We start from the raw sequence: 20,789 nt of genomic DNA, 5'->3' as shown, positions 1-20,789 counted from the left end.
TACATATTGAAAACAAATATTATGTACTTAGTATATTTATTATTATGTACACATTATGATTTTAAAGTAAATAAATAGTTGTTGAAATTATTACACTTTCATTTACTATGATTACAACAAGCAATGATTTCTGATACACATATTTTTAACAGGTAATATATCAAACAGCGAGTATTTCATAACACAAGTAATATTTTCTTACAATAATTCACTATTTTATAGTGAATTCGGAACGTATATTTTACACAAACATACAAGAATGAAATTATGCGTTTATTCATATTAGTAATGGATCCATGAAAATGGATGTCGTGTTTTAAATTATATCAACTATTTCTTTTGAATTCTTTTGTTAATTAACAATATTAATACAGTTGGAAAGGCACATTTTATATCACATTATTTGTTTATATCTGGAACTTCCAACACACCCTTATATGGAATGATTCATGGTTGATTTGTAGTCTTCAACTACCTTTAATTAATTAAATACCAGCAATATCGGTAATTTAGTACAAAATTGTTGTTGATATTTGGCAACAGTTATTCTTGTTTTATTCGCCAAATTACTTTGGTATTACATGACGATTTTTATATTGTCTATAAATAATTATAGGAATTATACTATGTTAAACTATTGAGCAATTCAAAATTTGAAAGATTATTTTAACAACCACAAAGTTATTGACTCTGACATTATAAAATAGTTACCTAATACTTGTATAATAAGTTTAATACTTATGTCGAAAATTTATATCAAAAAATTAAAAACATGCCACGTTACGTCGATATATATTAAATAACAGATGTTACTCATATAATACAGGTATGTGTTGATCCAATATTTAAAAATCATAAAATTCGTATGAAGGTAGTTAAAATTTGTTTACACATTTTGTAGGTAATCATGGAAAAAAGTGTATAATAGTATAGGTATTTATAAATATTAACATATTTAATTGTATTTAAAGTAATAGTCTTAATTAGGATCCACATGTGTACCTCTGTTTGTAAATGTCACGTAAAATTAACAGCAGTATTTTTTGTTTAAATATTTTGACTTAATTTAAATGCAATAGAACATCGATGCAAATGTGGTTCCAATCTTAAGTTCTGGGGGCATTAAGCTCAGTCTTTAAATCGGTGGATGAAAGATCATAGCACTGGAAGGATCCACAAGTAGTAGGTTTATTTATCATAATGTCATGAGCTCGGTTGAGATTTTTTTACTTTAGCTACTGTTGGATGCATGACATACGTATTCGACATTGCTCGCGGTGTATGACTTTCAGTAACCGGCAATGCTGGAAGTTTATCTGTGGGGTTTCGTATCATAACTTTTTTCTGAGACCCTGTCATTACCCTCTTAGCATTACATTCTTGTTTATTCTTATTATCTAAGTTATCGGTGGCGTTCGGAACAGACTTTAAACACTTCCGTTCACTTTCACAGTCACTACCTGTCTGTCTAGTTAACTTTGGAGCACCAAAAGCTTTTGTTTGTTTAAGTAACGATCGGTCGTTACATAGGGCTGCTATGAGAGGCAGATCAAGATTTTTACTTTTCTCACGAAGAGTTTTTATGTCTAAATCACAATTAGAGTCTTTCACTTTGTTTACACACACATCACTGTTAACATTCGACGTAGTTGGCGGAGGTTTTACTTCCCTTGAGTAATTAACAAGTTTCTTCTTGTATTCATAAGGCGGCGGGGGAGGCGGAGGCATCCGTCTCATTTTAACGGGCGGCGGATCCTTGGCATTCAACACATTCTCGTCTGATTTCGTCCGCACGAAATGCGAAACGTCCGGTACCCGCGCAGATAGTTGCGGCCGTTCAAGATTTATGGAATGGTTGCTCAGCGACGTTCTGCTCGTTAGCGAGTACCAACTCGTTCGCGTTCCAGGTAACTGGACGTAAGAATCCGAGAGATTTTGGATCGATCCATACATGGACGATGCAGACATGGAAGTAGATAGGTACGGTGTGCTTCTGTACTGCAGGCCATTTTTGTGCATATTTGATACGCGAACTTCAGTCAATTTATGGTCTAGGTAATTTTGTTGTGATACGGCTGGATCTTGTAAGGGATAGTAAACGTAGTCCACGTCGCTGTAGAGTTGTTGTTGGAACATGGGATTGTGTGGCGGGGGTGGCGGCGGCAGCCTCGCGGCTGGCGGCGGCGGCGGTAGTCGGGCGCGACGCGCTAGTGGTGGAGGAGGAGCCAACTTCATCATGGCTACTAGCACATTAGAGTCCACTCCATGAGCCATTTCTCTAGAGGGCGACAGATTGTTATTTATTCCCTGCGCTAATTTGGACCTCTCAGCCCGACGACTAGAGGCTTGGTGTCGCTTAAACTTTTGGAATTTGTGTTCCAGGACCATGGGGCTGGCAAACGTTCTTTCACTTGAAGCGTTAACTTCGCCAGCTTCAGCTTTTAAAATTGTTATCATAGGTTTAGATGTTACGACTCGGGCTGCAACTTCTTCCTTCTCGCCTAGTTGCTTTAAAGATCTGACCGAAGCTGTTGAGCCAGGATAGGCTGGAGGAGCTTTTGCAGGTGTAGGAGCAGTAGGCGCAACAGTTTGATGGTTATACTCGTAGGGCGGCGGTGGCTTATCCGGAAACGGAGGTCTGACTGGCGTATCTCCATTTATATCAAATATGTTTGGAAGAGATAAGTTTAGTAATTTGCGACTGTCAATTCGGGTCGGAGGCGTTGGAGGCCGATCAAAAAATGAGTTGTTTGGATAATGATCGTCTGAAGGAGCAGTATCTTCATGGCCCTGCAGGTAGCTGTCACCCGAAAATGGAATAGGCAACCTGACATAGTCTGAAACAGAATCGAGAGTGTCGCTTACTGATTGACTTTTCGGATAGACTCCTCTTCCCACTATCAGATCACTAAGTTCACTCGCAGTTAGTAAATTATGTTTCTTATCGGTCGGGTCGCTACCGTCTCCGTGAAATGAGATTGCACTAACATTTGAGTTTGTTCTTTCTCTAAATACATTTTCCTTATTATGTTGTTCGGTTTTCGGGAACTTAGCTGCTCCATCTACGCAGTCTGAACTCGGTTGAGATGACTTTAATCTTTGTGTGCCGGTTGTGTGACTAGTTCTCTCCGATTTGTTCTTTAGTATTGACGAAACACTATCGAAGTCTGCCAGATCATTTTCTTTCGATGGCTGGTAGCTGTCATAATGTGATCCATCATATTCTGTTCTACTAGTTTCTGATAAAGTGCCCATTTTCGATCGCGCTGTTAATTCGGAGCTACTCATGGTATAGACTCCGCTGGTTTCACTCGAAGCCGCTACGGTGACTGGTTGACCTAACCCATCATATAAAGCGGACGCTGTATCTTGCGAATATTCTATATCAATACCAACAGTACTGTTATCACTTAACATAGAATTTTGAGCAGTGTGGCTATATCCTAGCTCTAAACTACTTGCGTTGGACGTCCTGCTTAGTGTACTTAGACCCGCTCTGGCCATTATGACAGTACTACACGATGATGAGCATTGTGATCCCGTGCATTTCAGTTTATTAGACCTCGGACTATCGGTTAAAGTTTCGCTAATACTTTGATCAGGTAAAGAAGTCGTTTCTTCCAACTGGTTTACGGAATGTGGTTCTGGTAATGTTATATCATTTCTGCTAACATTCTCGCAATCGTCTTTAGTCTTCTTTACACGGATTTTAGATTTTTGTAGTTGCAATGAGGACGTTTTGCTCAGTGGTTGATTATCTTGAGGTATATTCCTTATGAAGTAAGAATTCGAACTGTCTAGTAAATGAGCAAAAGCTAAACTTTCAGTTGAAGGAGCTGGAGGAGAATCTATCATAATTTCTAATTCATCTTCAGATTGAACTCTGTCACTTACAATCCCTGATGTTGTATTGGAGCTTGTAGATGATATAACTGATATTCTTTGTTCACTCTTGTTTTGATTCGACTGGACATTTAACGATTTCGAGTAACCAAAACAAATTTTACGCTCCTCTTCTTCCTTTCTCAAGATTTCATTGAATTTTGGGGCTATCTTCATAGAGAATTGATGGGTTTCTTTGCACAGCGCGAAAAGGTATTTACACTTTTCTTCACTTGAAGAAAATAATGTCAATTTTCCTTCTTCGGTTCTGATCTCGAACTTCTTTCTATCAAAACTCAATTTGCCAATCGCGCTCCATATAAAATTTGACAGTTGTCCGTTATCAGGTAATATCTTTATACCTTTTGCTGTGACAAGAAGCCACACCGTACCTGGTTCAGGTTCTGATTTCGACTGTTTTAGGCGATATCTATGCGAGTTTATTGTGTCAGGGAGTAGACAAACTTCTCGTATGAATCTAGTTTCTGCGTCAGATTTAGTAAGGCCTCGGTGTTCCCGATGGCAGGCGCGCATTGCAGCCGCCACCCAATCTCCGGTAAGCGATGCCGGTGCATAGTCTTCTACTTTGAAGTAGTCTCTATCTTCAAACGTGTCTGCATCACCGTATTCTGCTTGTAAAGCTAACCCGGTGAGCAGTAAGAGGACTTCAGCTGGTAAGGCATCCCGTGTTCGCACATTTTGCCGCAGTTGTAAGAAGTAGAGGTGGCGGCCGATTTCATCGTGCAGGAGCAGTGGACTCTCCACGTGAAACTGCACGACCAGGTGCAATTCAAGGAGCGGCTTCCCGTTCGCGTCCAAACCCTTCAACAATCAAAGTCAAAGTTAAAAACTCATTGTAAAACTACATTTATTCACTAAGATTACAAGAATGAAATTTCTGGATAATTTTCCAACATTAAAGAACTTACATGGGTGTGGGATGATCTCCAGCTCTTTGGCGCATATTTAGATAGTTTGCTTTCTAAGTCAACAAACAAATATTCTCCATCTGAAAAGAAAAAAGAAAAAATATTTAGTAAAATTCTATAACAATATACAGGTTCAAAAAAAAACAGAAGCTACTAACTCTAACAAGTATCTCATAGGTAAAATATTGTTCAATGAATTTCATTTCGTGTTGTTTTCATTCACATGATAATCCTTGTGAAAATATTGAATATGTGTTGATGGGTTGAATGTATAATACTCGGTTCTATATTATGTAAGTACTAAGTCGGAGCATCAAGCCGTGCCTAGCTATTTGTGTGTTGGGGTATACAATATAGGTACAATACTATACATTGTGACATTGCTACATATATAGAACATTGATTACCCAACAGCGTTTGTTTGCATAGTTAGACAGAATGCTTACGGAGTGGAATGCGTGACGCCATGAATACATAATAATATTGTTTTGTGAAATCACTGCGCGATCACTTAGAACTTTAGTCAGGTGCGGCACTATGTGTAAGGTTTATAGCGAAAATATAACTAAATATAGGTACTTACTTTGCAAGATTGCTAAACCAAACAGTTCCGTATCGGTCATGCCTTGTAGTTGTGCGTGGGCGTTGGCCAAAGACTTCAATTCTTTGACTCTTGCTTTGGCTTCTACAACGAAGTGGAGAGGTTGGGGCTGGCCGGGCATGCGCAGGGACAGAAACCGCGCGCCCGCGCCGAGCGCGCGCGTGTCTCCGCCCAACGGCCCGCGAACCGAACACAGAGCACGCATGTCGCATCTCGAGACCACTGTTACTCGCTCTGGAACAAACAATACATCATAACCATTATACTCTGATGTATAAACATGGCAGGAACTTTTGAATATACAAAAATTACCTAGAGATTTTTTATCTTTTAGTTGATGTACGAAATTCTTCTAAGATATATTTCTAAGATTACATACATAAAAGAGTTTTTCTGTTTTGTTTTCATGAAGCGTTAAGACTGTTAATAAGCTCTATTAAGTCTTGGTTTTACCCAAAATATTGTTTTGGCGAAAAACTGGTTGCAATACGTTTTTAACCTAGATGAGAATTTAATTAGACTTAGATTTTGATCTAGACCATCCAAAATACATTCATTATTATTTTGAGACATAAAGAATCCTATTCACAGAAGCCTAAACGGCAAAGGAATGTCGGATCTCCGCCAGCTGTGCATTCCATTACTTTTTTTCGTACACGATCACCATTTTGCCAGGGCGGTAGTTACCTGACGTTTTTGTGATGCCCATTGTTCAAGTTACTTGTAAATGTAGAGTTATTATAGTTTTAAAGTTTTGACGCGCCAGCACTACTTACATATAATAAATCAATGCAGATACTGTATCAACTCTCAGTACTACACTACTACGCTTTTCTAAGAATGGGCCTTACGCTGGCTGGCATTTTGTTTGTGTACGATGTAATTTGATGCTTAACAAAATAAATGGTGGAGGTTCAGAGGTTGACTGTTATTGAATATCACAGTTCACAAGACAAACAGACTCTCGGTTATCAAAGTTCTGACTGTACAGACGTCCCATAATTACCCTTATGTTCAAATGTTTGATTGAATCTGGTGAATGTGGAATATGAAAAGACATAAAATTCCCATTTGTTATTTGGTTATTACGGTACATTTATAGCTGCATCTTTTTTAATCTCCTATCCTGCATGCTTTGATGTAGCTTAGTTCATTATAAGTTCATCCCAAACGTTACACTCTTTGACTTTTCATTGAATTCGAAATAAGTGTTCTAACATCGTAATTAGCTTTTACGATACGAAACCTAGGTCCCATGAGTCATTGCTTAATTGTTTACTTTTACTTCCGCACATCAAGTCCATGACATTGTGAACATAACAAAAGACACTCGGCGTTTCCAATGTTAACGGTGTTTAGAGAATTTCTTGTTCAGCTATGATACTAATAGTTGGTTATCATCACGTATGTGACAATTTTCTATGAAATGGTACGATTATCATTTACTATGTAAAATAAAGAAAGGATGAACATGGATACTCTGTTATGAAAAATCTAAAAATGTTATTTAATGGAGAAGACCTTAGCAGCTTCATTTTGGTATTTATTTACACGTATGGAACGAAAGTTTTCTTTGTAATTTCTCAAAAGTATTATAGCTCTAACTTATATTAATGTAGGCAATTGTCGGGAAACACTTAATCAGCTCACTTTTTCGAGTAATAACTCTCCATGTCTTTTAATTAATAAAGTTTCAAAGATTGGGACATAAAATGATGAAATTTATTAAATTATTTTTATAATATCGGTTTACTCACGCGTATTTATCGGGATGTCCCTAATTTGGGACCTCATGAAAGTAAATTCAATAATACGGTATTAGATTTATATAATTCGTTTTACAGTTTTGCCATCTTCTGACAACGACTACAGAACCCAGTTGTGTGGTGGAATGTCATTTAAACTTTTATTTATGTGGGCCAAGAGTTAGTGACTCCGGTTTAATGTAATCGAATCAACGCTGCAGTGCGAACTTGCTACAAAACGATAACTACAAAATAAATTGTGTAAGACCGCGTAAACACGACTATCTGATGGTAAATGTTATTGTTATTATATTATTATTGAGTAAGTGCATGAGTTCACCAATAACTTATTCCGTTTTAGGACTGAGGTTGAACTTTCATTAACGTTTTATACTTTTATTGCTCGAGACAGTCACAAAGTAAAGCCATGTGCTACTTGCGATACTCAGTCTTATATTTTACTCTAGCAAATAGTAGGTAACTTTCCGCCCGTAGGTACATAATTTTAAAACGCTTATTGGAATGTAGAACCACCAGATCACGTAAAAAAACTAGACGCGAATAAATTTCATCCCATCCGGTACCTCTGCGGCTCTTCAGCTCTTGATAGCCATAAGAACATGTTTTTTGTTTTAGTAAATGCGCGATAGTTTGTGATGGCGGTCAGGCGCAGCGGGGCGGGGGCAGACCGGTCGGCGCAGGCGGCTGCGGGCGCGGCGCGGCGGGGCGGGGGCGCTACGTAAGCGCGGTAGCAGCGGACGGCGACGCGAGGAATGCGGACGACCTTCAGATGCCGAGCGCCCCTCCCCTTACGCCAGCCGCATCTTGCGTCCTCGCATACCTAAGGCCGTCGTTGCCTCCACTTTTCGACATCTCGCTACCAATTTTGACACTCACAAAATAAGGACAATAACGAACCGATGGTCTCCTAAACAGGGTCATCTATTTGTTACCTCTGAATCATTACCATGCCGGCCTATAAATCGAGTAGGTATTTAAAATAGCGCGGCCAGTTTATTTTACTTAATTTATGGTAATTAATTTTATTTACCTTGAAAATAATCGATATTGTAGTAGCAGCGTTTATATTACCAGAAACCGTTTATTTCAGTACTGACTTAAATCGAATTCTATTGACTTGTACTTAGTCCTCATAAACTCGGGCTAATTATAGGATTTTCCATCAATTTATGGCGCCTACATCGGACGCTACAGTATCTTGAAGATCTCAAAAATTGTACTGGTGGATGCGTTACAGCAAATAGGTAAACTACAAATTCTATATTTCGTCCTGCTTAAATACATAATAGAAATTCTAAAGAGAGTCTCATTAAGTCTAAAATGAGGCCTAAGGGAAACTTAAGTATCTGGAAAATAAAAAGGTCCTAAATCCTTGGAATGTAGTCCTAATGTGCTGATCACCATAGTTATAACTTGAATATTGAGATAGAGCTGATTGTTTAATATCCCATTACGGATGACGTCAAGAACGGACGTCAATAACAAATTATATCAAGACAATAAGTAAAAAATCCAATCTAAGTTCATCATTGGAAGATCTGGCACGTTGTTAGCTACATTCAAAGACGATTAACGTCAGCAACTCGACCCTTAAAGTATTTTCCCGCAGTTTGCTTAAAGAAAACGACTCTCTATTAAGCTAGTATCGATGCTTAGGTAAAAAGTAACGAATGATTTCGTCTTTTCTTAATCTACACCTTGTATGCATAACATAACATAGATAGCACTGCACTAGTCACAAGACTGCAGAAGAACCATTATCATAGATTACATGGTTGAAGATCAAGGTTTCTCTCATACGCCTTTGCCTCGTCTATCCTTTGTCTATTATGTATATCGTACTCCGTCGCCGCATTGTCTTTAAATTCCTTACGTTACTGGCTCTTTGCCACTGGAAATGTGACAACCGTTGTTGTTTTACAATTTTGTGGATACTTTACGACAGATACGGAAAAGTGGAGAAGCTTCTTTATTTGGAAATTTCCGAGGGAACTGATCTCTGAAAATCAAGCATTGATAGAAATGCTTAGCTTCTAATTCCTAAAAATCTAAACTGACTTCTTATTAGCTAACTTGAAACAAGTAAAAGATGCGCAAATTGGCAAGTTTTGACGTTTTGGGTAAAGTTTAATCGTTATTTATAGTGATATTATCACTATAAATAAGATATGCACATCAGCACGTTAAACAGCTATGCTTTTTCAACCAAAGTTAGTTGGATTGTTTTGAATCCTGTTTGTTAAAGCAGCTCTATGTGAGATAGTGCTATAAAGACTATCTTATTGAATACTTAGTCTGATTTTAAAGTATAAACTAAGTATCCAGGTACCTGCTTAACTGTGTAATGCGATATTCATTACATCTTGCATTAGTATAAGAGTCACGGTCAATAGAGTGCCGGCTATCACTGCATCTGACTTAATACGTAATAATGTGAGCGTTCCAATGCTCGTATTGTCAAACAAATGGACACAATAGGTGTTTAAAAGTACGTAATGTACGTATACTACGTAAGCACTTAGTTGCGTGAGTGTTAGGCTATGTATATGTATATGGACAAGCAAAAATTATTTTTAGTTGTGTTTTGCAACTGACAATGACAATAAAGAACTAGATAAGTCCTTCGAACAGAGTAAATAAATATATTGGGTACGTATTTTAACTCTTCTAGTAAACAACAAATGAATGGGATAGAGTGAAATAAAATGTAGTGTGACGTCAGTTACCAGTGCGGTGTTTACTAGCAATTGATGTTGCTAGCCCCCACTTTCATACATTAAATACTTTTCTTCCTTACTTTTTGATAATGTGATAAAATGAAAATTCTACTTCGATTTTTTTAGTATTGCAAGAATATTTTTGTAAAAACATTAAAGATCGATTTCTTATAGGAATCCCGAGTAACGTTCGGTTTAAAATTTCAGATATGGACACATTAAGCGATAAGTATTAAAAGTTTAAATTTTAGCTGAGCTATAGGTGTCTGCACATTTTTCTCGAACTACGCGATGTGAAATTAAAATACACTTAATTGTAAATTAGATATCCAGTTTCACCTTCCTAGTTTTAGCTCAAGTTGCTAAATGGTCTGCTTTATAGGTCAGGATCAGTAAATAAACATGGTTTTGCTGAGTCCTTCGATCAGTGCATTGAACAAATTGATTCGAATTTGTGAAGCATATGCGGCGGCTCATGGGCTCAAGTACAATATTAAAAAAAGTGAATTAATGCTTTTTAAAGCGGGCACTAAAAGTTATGACGTTCCACCAGTCCTACTTAATGGATCACCACTAACATGGGTCAAACAATTTAAGTACTTGGGTCACTGGGTCGTAGATAGTCTGAGTGATGATATGGATCTGGAGAGGGAACGTAGGGCACTGTCGGTTCGATGCAATATGCTGGCTCGTAGGTTTGCACGTTGTTCAAAACCAATTAAAAACACGCTATTCAAAGCGTACTGTCAATCTTTTTACACGTGCAGCCTATGGGTCAAGTATACGCAGAAGGCCTACAGTGCCTTACGGGTCCAGTATAATAACGGATACAGGATGCTGTTGGGTCTACCTCGCTTCTGCAGCGCTTCGGGGATGTTCGCAGAGGCTCGTATAGACGACTTTTTTGCCATAAGGCGAAAAAGAATTGCATCCCTATTGCGGCGGGTGAGGGATGGCGCTAACAGTTTTCTGGCCGTTGTATCTCAGGACATAAATAATGATATCATGAGGCACTGGATGGCTATACAAAAACCGTCGATTCTTGTTTTTAGCGTTAAGTGAGTTAATGTGTTCCTTAACAGTATTTAAATTGTATTTCTAAATATGGACTCTGGTTCGAAATAAAGATATTATTATTATTATTATTATTATAAACATTTTCCCTACGCTACGTAATGCTTGCAACATAATTTTTCTCAAATATTCTAACACTAAACAATTTTCAAATACGTGTTCGCGTTTAAGAGCCGACAAAACATGCCATAAAATTTTAAGTACGCTTTGTCATTGGTTAAATTTACTTTATTTACCTATTCGTTCTGCTATCAGAGGAATGCGGTCGCAGTGTTAGTCGTTTATTACGAGCTAATGAATCATCAAGTTTATCAATCACTGCAGTAATGTAGTAATGAGTTAGACCGCCAACTAAAGTAATTAAGCTATAACATTTTATTCTCGCATATTTCAGAACATGAACGTCAAGATGCAGTGACGTGGAAACCACATAAAATCGATGCTATTTAATAGTTGGTTTTGTGCGTCAGTTTAGTCAAGTAGTAATCTAATGTTAAATTATCAAATAAGATAAAAAAATGTTAAAGATAGAGGAAATTACGGAAAACAACTTTATCTTATTTTAGAATAGAAAAAAGTCTCATTGGAACATAGAACCTCTTTTTTAAAAGTTAAGCAAAAATAGTCAAAAGTTTTAACAGTTTATGATTCAATTTCGGCATAACAGAAGAGCTACTTCTTCTGCTTCGTAAGCATCTTTTCAGCGTAGGTTTCTAAACATAGGTAAATATAAACTCATCCGATATTGATCGATCACTCGATCTAAAGTCCTTTTCATACGTGCAATTCGTGTATAAAATATCTATTTACATTTTTTCCTTAGAGAACCCTATCCTATGCCTTAGATCTCCTTGAATCGTATTTGGTATTTATCACCAGCGTCAATAAAAAAGGTCTGGGCCCTAATTCTGCTACTTACAATGGCCGATGAATGGATGGCAATTGGATGAAATTTTAAATTATTCCTATTTTCTTGAGCATTTTGCCAACACAATATTTGGAATTCAGTACGAGGCGGAACACTCACCCATATACACAATAATTGTATTGGCAAAATGCTTAAGAGAATACGAAAAGTGTCACTTTAAGCCAATTTTCATTCATTCATCGGCCATAGTAAATAGCAGAATTGGGGCCTTGTTATGATTTATGGAGTAATTTTATTGGTTATTCGATACCCGTACATTACATAATGCAATTCATTTGAGATCCGAAGATCATTTATAATAATTCCGTGGTTTAAAAATAGACGTGTATGTTAAGGGCATTGATGTACAGATTAAGTAACCTACCTAGTTAGCCTTTATTTAGAATTCAAATCTTAATCTCTTCACAAAACTTGCTGTAGGTAAATATGCCTCTACTACATAATATATATTTCTGTCTCTATGGTATCGGTATAACACGGTAATCAATACTTATGATTTTCGTCTTAAGCAATTTCTAAATATTATTAGGATTATTTTTCGCATTCAATTTAATTTAGGAAAACACGTTTTAACTTGTGTCTTAAATTCGTTTCGGATATCCATAAAATGTTATCAAATTAATTATTATAAGCACGTATCCGCCTACCTCATATTCGGTAATGATGAAGTGGTTCTAAACAACTGACCTTTAAAATTTATCCTTCTGAGTCACGCAGGATGTTTGTTCATTACAAGTAGACCGTGACGCGATGAACTATACATAATCCCGTTTGTTTTTCGGACAAGTTTTGCAGGTAGCTAAGAGCTACCTGCAAAACTTTTTGGAACTACTAACTAAAGGACATTTAATATCAACACTTCATGAATACTAGATATGTGTTACAATACTTGCTCATTGCTCCATACTCAATAGTATTCGTATTATTGTGTATTATTTAGTTTAGTTATAAGTATGCGCTGCGTATAACTGGTGCTAATGTTATGAGGTTCACGTATTTCAAAATCTCTATCTTCGATAACCTATGTAAATTATGCAAGTGGTATGCGAATGCTTGGCCGCAATATACCTACGAGATGCCAATGATATTACGTGCAAGAAATGAATGTATACCGTGCGTTTGGAATATCTATTCACTGAGTTACACTTGATTGTTGTTTCCGGCAAAAAACACAACCGGGATTACTTCTTGTGAATGTTGCAGATAATTAAGAATGGTATGTTGATGAAGCTACAGCTATCTATAGTTTTATTCGTACCTAGCACCTTTGTACTTGTATCAATCAAGTAGTTACTACCAATGTAGGAAAATAATGTGGATCTGTTATGTCAATAAGTGTTTCTAAGGTTTATGTGAAACACTAGCTTATTAGATAGGGTACTTGTTTCCTGATGTAACTAGATATTCTAATTAAGTAGTCAACAGTCGTCTAGCTGTGTACATGTATGTTTTACAACACTTGAATTGGTTTGATAGTCGACTTCCTACAAGAGTTTTGTACAACATACTATGTTCTGACGTCTGTTTGCGTGTAATAATATATGATTAACGTTATCCGGCTACATTGACCACTTGGCACATTGAGCATGGCTGGTATTGCTGCGGTGGTGGTGTCGAGGAAGGGCGCGTGAGCGCAGGGTCAGCGGCCGCGGCGCGGTCGGCGCGGGCGCGCGGAATTCGAGCTATGCGTATGAAATGAAAGTGGCCGCATCGTGAAAGCGCGCGCATCCACTGCGGCTGTCCGTGGCGCCGTCTGGGTCCACCTCACTCACCATGAATAGACAAATCCAATGCAGCTGCACGTAAAGACACTATATTCCTTGGTTAACCGCATCCATTGGCACTTCACTTCACTACAAGTCGCGCGATGTTGTGAGCTATAAGGCGCGACGAATAACGTCGAGGCGCACTAAGTCCATGGGCGCGCTAGTACGACTGACTGAAGCGAAGTGGGCGCGTGGGTCGGCGGCGAAGGCACAGGCGAAGGCACGCGCGGGGCGCGCCGCGACTTCGGCTCGGTGGAATGCGGCACGTTAGTGGCGCGCGGGTACCGGCCGAGGCCCGCTGTAGGCTGGAGCCTCCGTGTGGGTACGCTGCAGACGCGACTCGCCGGCGCGGCATCGCCGTGCGGACGGAATGCGCGCGGTCAACCTCTGCCCATTAAAATAAATAGAATTTCCAAACACTTTGAGGCCGCGGCCCCAGCGACCTGCCTATGAGCACCTCTAATCTTTTGTTTAGCTTACAGTTAAGTCGACATCTGGGGCTCTAGAGCGCTCACACTGCTAAAATGTTAAGTTTAAGGTATTCTTTTTGTAATGAATGGAATATGGATCTTAATTGTTTAAGCGGGTAGTAGGTATACTAGGTCACACAAGAAATTCCATTTTTTTCCCAATCTCTTAAAATTAATTCATAAGGTTGGTATACAGTACTTAGTTAATTACTGAATATGCGGTCTACTTTATACCTTCTTACTCAACCTAGGCACTATTTGCATGATTATTATAGTCCTAAATTAGGCTGGCACAATATAGTCCTAATTATGGCAGTACTTTATGTATAAATAAAATTGTATAGCTCTGTAAATATAAACAAATTCCAGGAGAAGACGTGCACCTACGTTTTACTATCAACACACATTAGAACAGTTTACATCAAGTTTAGTAGTTTCATTTACAATCATAGCGTCATGTCATGCTGTGCGTCATTATTTATGTAGGTATCTATTTTCACAAACCTAGCTAGATGTTAATTTACTCCAATTTATATAGACTTGTCAAACAGGTAGACCATATGGCCATACTCTAAGCAACTATACGAGATAGTTATAAATCGTAGGTACTGAGTATGGCCGATTGCTGATGAACTAGTGCCGCATTCTTATATAATGATGGACTGAATCAACTTGACCTCGCCAAAAAAAACAGGCAATTTCTTAATAAATGCATCGACGGCGAAAAAGCATGAAACTATCTCCTTACCTTTCTCTGCCAGAGATAGAAGTTTGAGATGAGTACCTATGTAATTTGCATGGCAGTAAAGACAAAATGCTGTCACTAGGTAGACAGAAAAGCCATAATATACTTTTATATAACGCAAAACATCTACTTACTTATTTAATAAAAGACGATAATGTTTTGTCGGATAAGCTGGTCACTATCTTTTTTTACTAAAAAGTAAATTTATGGCACTAGTTTGGGAACGGGAAGAATAATTGCTATTTTATTTCATTTGCTTGTTGTAAGCAAATACGTAAGGAAAGAATTCTTAGTTAATGGGACAAAATTTATCAACATTACAATAGTTTATCGTATATTGTCTATGACTGTAGCTCGAACCTCAAAACCCGAGATCTATACATAGACAATAAGTGAAGTTTGTAATGTCAACTTTTAGAGATGTTTACGTATCGATTTGATAGATATCGACAGTAAAAAACAACAGAAAATAAAAATCGGAAAAAACTTTTTTCTTTTACTTCTTGCAATTTTATCACCGTTTAAACCTTCACTGAACTTTTGCGATTATATCAGGACTAAAATAAGCCAAAACGGTTCAGCCATTCTCTAGTTTTAGCGAGACTAACGAACAGCAATACATTTCTTTTATTATCATCACACTTTAGTTAAAATAATTAGAAAGAAAAACAAAATTCAAGTTGGACTGCCAAGACAAAGGTTGCAGCTTCAAATCGCGGCCATGTCACGTTATAAGAAAGAACATCAGAATTCACAAATAATCCCCATATTATCACACTGTAAGTCAGAATGAATATGTTTTTAGCAGTATCTACTGCGTTATTTAAGTGCTTATTACTATGCAGTATTTATTTTGATTTGCGTTTTGAATGGTTTTCGTTGTTATTTTTTAGTTCAATATTATTTAAATAAGAATTATATCTATATCCATCTTATATCTTCTAATATTAAAATAAAATTATCGATAATAAGTTTAACTGGGCATCACTAAAAAGACTTATCAGAACTGCTGTCATTTGTGATTTCTGTCATTGTCACTCGAAGTGTCAGATCGAACTTTTCTTGTTGATTGTCGCAGATAATTTTGGTGATTATTTAATAAACGGTAAATTCTTTCAAGTTTTGTGACTCAAATTAAAAGTATATTAAACAGTGAAATGATTCTTTCCAAAAGTACTATATGGGTTTTGTGTGTATTGTTGTTGGTGTCTATATTTATGGCAAATTTATTGAACATTATTGCTACGGATCATAATTTCTATATTGAAAATGAAAATGAAGGAATAAATTTTACTAAATATTTAGGTGAAAAGTATGTCAAAATCACAGATACTACTAAGAACGTTATTTGGTTTCTCCAGGTAAGCACAAATTAATTTATTATTGTTTGCGTGATAAAGCCTGATCATTTGTTGTGACGCAGTTTTCAAGACAAAGGCGACTGCGAATAGACTATTATTGTTATCATGAATAATGCCGGTACTTTGTGCGCTACTGTATTGTTAATTAATATGACTTAGAAAATTATATGTATAAACAAATATTGCCAAAATCAGATTTCAGATATACATATCAGTATTTTTCGTGATCCTGGTCGAATCTCTCAGTTTCAACAGTTTTGTGATAACACAGTGAAGACAATAAATCCTGCTGTAGTGTTGGCTACAGGGGACCTGACTGATGCTAAAGCTAAAGATAATCTGGGTAGTTCCCAAGTGAAAACTGAGTGGGTTTACTATCACAACATTATAAAAGAGTCAGGAGTAACTGATACTGCTGTCTGGTTAGACATAAGAGGAAATCATGGTAAGCTATACACATGTTACAAAAATCTTTGATAGACCACCTCATATAGACTTACATTGACAACCTTATTGCAGGTTACTCTCTTCCTTTGTTTCAATAGTTATGCACTTTTATGAATATCTATATTTGTAAATTGACACAACAGGTCAAAAACAAAGGTATCAACAAAGATTGTCATCTACATTTCATAAATACATTAGCAAAATAATACATTATATCATTAAAAATATATTTAAACACAAAATTTTAATCATCATAATTAAAAAGTAAATTTAGAGAATGAAAAACATGACGTAGAAAACTACAAAGCATGTATGATGCAATCCTTTTTGTGGTCGGGTAACTGTCCCACATACTATCACCTGTTTTCTAATTTATGCTGTGCATAGGTGATTCTTTTGGCAGGTTTTTTACCAAAGAGTTTCATTGTTGCAATGAGTATTAATTAAATCATTGTTAACAAGTGACATATAAACAATGAAACTTATTTGAATTTAGATGATGCAATATTTAACACTTAAAATAAATTTTATTGATAGCTTTTATCATGTGCAAGTAATCTTGTTATAGTGTGTTGATAAATATTATGGTAACAAATATCTACTTTGAATGTCTTACAAATCTTCAAGAGCTGTTTATTTTGTTCTTGAATGTAACACCTTATTGTCAATAGAATAATATACTTATTTGCAGATAATTTTAACATCAGGACAATTAATGCTCAGGAGAATTACTTTAGAAACTACTCAGTACAAGGACAGACCCATGCTAAATCCTATGTGCATATTGTAGATCATAATGGCATCAAAGTTGCATTTTTGGGTGTTGATGCCTGTCCAGACCCCGGGTTGAGAAGGCCATTCAATTTTATTGGTCTCTTGGACTCAACAGAACAACAAATTATCCAAAAGCTAAAGATTGAAGCAGAAACCAAAGCTGATCATATTGTCTGGTTTGGGCATTATCCCACCTCATGCATATTACCTCTGAAGAATGAATCCCCTTGGCTAGATTTGCGTCAACTTATTGGTAGTAGTCATGGATCACATGTTTATGTATGTGGGCACTTACATTCCATGGGTGGACTTGTCCCGAGAATGTATACTAAACAGAAAAAAGGTTATTTAGAACTTGAGCTGGGAGACTGGAAAGATAACAGAATGTACAGGCTGGCTGCTATAGACCATGGACACTTTTCATTTGTTGATCAAAAACATAATGTTTGGCCTCTCGTACTAGTCACAAACCCAAAGCATGCCAAGTATATTATGCCTGGCAGAGAACCTTTGCATTTAGTTCCTGAATCAACTCACATAAGAATACTAGCATTTAGTGATGTTGATGTTAAAACTGTGGAAATAACATTTGATCAAATTAGTTGGATGAACTGCAGGCTTACAAAACCTCCACTTTTTGTTTGTAATTGGCTCCCTCACTTGTTTACAAAAGGTGTACATCACATGTTTGTGAAAGTCACTGATGAGTTGGGGAGAGAGACTAATGTAGACCACCCATTCACTTTAGATGGAAGTTTGATGAATTTCGAAATTACAGCAAGAATTTTACTTATGTTGGATGCTGGTGTAGTGGTAAGGACTACATATTATTTTGTTTATACAATTATTGTATCTAACATCTTGTATTCATTTTGTTTTTTTACAGTTTCAGGCAATTTTCGGAACACTTCTACTGGTTAACGTTTTACCGTTAGTCGTTTTAAGATTACAGAAATATCCACCTAGATATCGAAGGAAATTTGGACGACATGTATTGATACGAATTTGGTTATTGAGTAAAATCGATCGAATATTTTATCCGATTGTGTTGTATGCGGTATATTTACCGTTTGGTCCATGGGCCATTGGAGAGCTTATAGATGGCCACATTGGAGCCATATTTGCTTGGGGAATATTGATAAAAGGCGCATTCCTGCCAGAACCATTTACATATATGTATGGAAGTGTGCAGCTGATGTTTGTACAAATACCTTTGATATTTGTATTAGCCCATTGTTTAGATTATCGTCTATTTGGGCAGAACGTGAAAGGAATAAGGCGACTGATAAAGAATTTACCATTTGTGTTTTTGTTGTCAATACAGTTGTTATTGGCATACTTCTTTTGGCTAGAATATGGAACTATGTCTTTTATTTTTGGACCACTAAGGACGTGGAGTATTGCATTAAGTATACTTTTGTGGTATAAGACACTGAATTTGCCTCTAGAATATTGCAGGTAATAACCATTTTATTACTTTGAGTACTTTATAACTGCTTGTTTTTAATTATCGCGATTAAAAAAGTATTCCTATTTAAAAAAAGACTATAATGTTCGTTTCTTTATCTTTCCAGAAACTTAATAAAGCTGAACGACATGCCGTCATAGTATTGTTACGCGGCGACACGGGGGCAAATACATTTGATCAAATTGTACAGCACCTAGATATGTGATATGATTATGAGTTGAAAGTAGTCGCTTTCCGAGTGGGCCAAGTAGACTTGGGCTTTTGAGGACGATATAAACGAACCTTGATATAAATAAACAAATAATCTTATTTCTTAGTCTATATAATTATATTTTTCGAAAGAAGTCGTTGGCACCAAAGATTTTCAATGTCAAGTAAGTTAATTAAGTATTGATATGTGAAGATTATTGATTATTGGATTATTGACGAGACTGTTGCTTCAACACCTTAGTCTGGTTAAAGGAATGACTCAATTTGATATCAAAAGATAGACAATAATTTGAAATGCTAGTATTTTCAGCGCATTTATATCCCTTTTTAAAGTTCTACAATTTAGTAGTATCTATTTATTGTAAGTACCAAGAGAGGCAAAAACCAATATATTATTGTCTTTACTTCAAATTAAATTATTATTTTTAAGTTTTTTTTCCAAAACTTACGTTTGGAAGTAGCTATATAAAATGGTCGGACTGATCGTTGATAGCACTGGCACATATTAACTCATATTTAGTCCTTGTAATTCATATTTATCCATTTATTACGACAACGGTCACATACATACCTTCTCGTCACACTTCGTTAGAAAGTATACAATACTATAGTATAAAGCATCTCAAGCATAAAATCTAGATTAAAAAAATGCAAGGTACGTATCAGTAAATTCAGTATGCATTTCGTGACGAATCTAAAATGAATATTTAAACAATAATTCGCCTGACTATAGAGGATTATGTATTTATATTTCAACTTCTCAATCCTAGTCACCGGGTAACTTACATTTTTTCTCTCACAAATCGCTCGAAACTGGACTAAAAAGTCAAACCGACGTCATTTATTAAAAAGAAATATCATTAATGTCCAATACATTTTTAGTTTTTAATTCTAATAAGATCCTCTGGCCGTTTTATTGTAGATAGTACTCTTACGGCATTGATATATCCACATTTTTCTTGTTATAAGTTCTACATTAATCCATCAACGAATATCAGTCATATTTATTTAAGGTTCATTTCTACGATCATTACCTATACCTATTTTAATTTGCGGTTTAGTAATTAAAGTATTAAACGATTTATAATTCAAACAGTTAGTGCTAATAGACGTATATGATAAAATAACTGACGCTAGTAAATTGAAAATAAATACGTATTATTAATTAAAACTTACTTCAACGCAAACTAAGTATTTTACTTGACTGACAAATTATCACAAATAGAAGTAAATATAACTGTAGCTAATTTTAAGTCTTTATTTTTAAAAATAATAGCAACGCCCCTAATAAATGTACTGATGATTAATTTATAGATATATTTAAAGACATTTTTATTGCAAAACAAATTAAAAGGTGCTTCATGGTACAGGACAAAAATACATAAAAACATTTAGTATAAAAAATAAAAATTATATTCAAAGTAACCACATTCACCTATTACAATAATAATAGCTATGCTATGTACAATTACTTTTATTGCTTAGATCCTAAGGCTGTGAATGTCAAAGTTGCCGATGTATAAAATGCATGCACTTATTTTTCGATATTTTTAACGATATCATTCAAAACGTGTTAAATTAAAAAAAACAAACTGAGTCCGCACACTTCATCGTTTCGATCGTCACAATAATTTAATTACCTTTTACACGT

At 36.1% G+C, this 20,789-nt stretch overlaps 2 protein-coding genes across 2 annotated transcripts; one reads left to right on the top strand and one right to left on the bottom strand.

The window, feature by feature from the left end:
• Positions 1-35: 35 nt before the first annotated feature.
• Positions 36-14,805, bottom strand: LOC113506917 (protein expanded-like). The gene is made up of 4 exons (XM_026889766.1): positions 13,670-14,805; positions 5,395-5,646; positions 4,812-4,891; positions 36-4,704 (listed from the first exon to the last, which is right to left on the bottom strand). Exons 2-4 carry the CDS (start codon positions 5,615-5,617, stop codon positions 1,204-1,206), a joined length of 3,804 nt encoding a protein of 1,267 aa, XP_026745567.1. The 5' UTR covers positions 5,618-5,646; positions 13,670-14,805; the 3' UTR covers positions 36-1,203.
• A 1,108-nt stretch (positions 14,806-15,913) lies between these two features.
• On the top strand, positions 15,914-19,600 carry LOC113506920 (transmembrane protein 62-like). Its single transcript, XM_026889771.1, has 5 exons — positions 15,914-16,239; positions 16,435-16,684; positions 17,378-18,273; positions 18,347-18,918; positions 19,035-19,600. The coding sequence occupies exons 1-5, from the start codon at positions 16,036-16,038 to the stop codon at positions 19,066-19,068; spliced, it is 1,956 nt and encodes a 651-aa protein (XP_026745572.1). The 5' UTR covers positions 15,914-16,035; the 3' UTR covers positions 19,069-19,600.
• Positions 19,601-20,789: the final 1,189 nt, after the last annotated feature.

The sequence above is a fragment of the Trichoplusia ni genome, unplaced genomic scaffold (assembly GCF_003590095.1).
Source record: "Trichoplusia ni isolate ovarian cell line Hi5 unplaced genomic scaffold, tn1 tig00000131, whole genome shotgun sequence".
Taxonomy (NCBI): domain Eukaryota; kingdom Metazoa; phylum Arthropoda; class Insecta; order Lepidoptera; family Noctuidae; genus Trichoplusia; species Trichoplusia ni.
The sequence above is the reverse complement of the archived record's forward strand: the minus strand, read 5'-3'. Positions and strand labels throughout refer to the sequence as shown.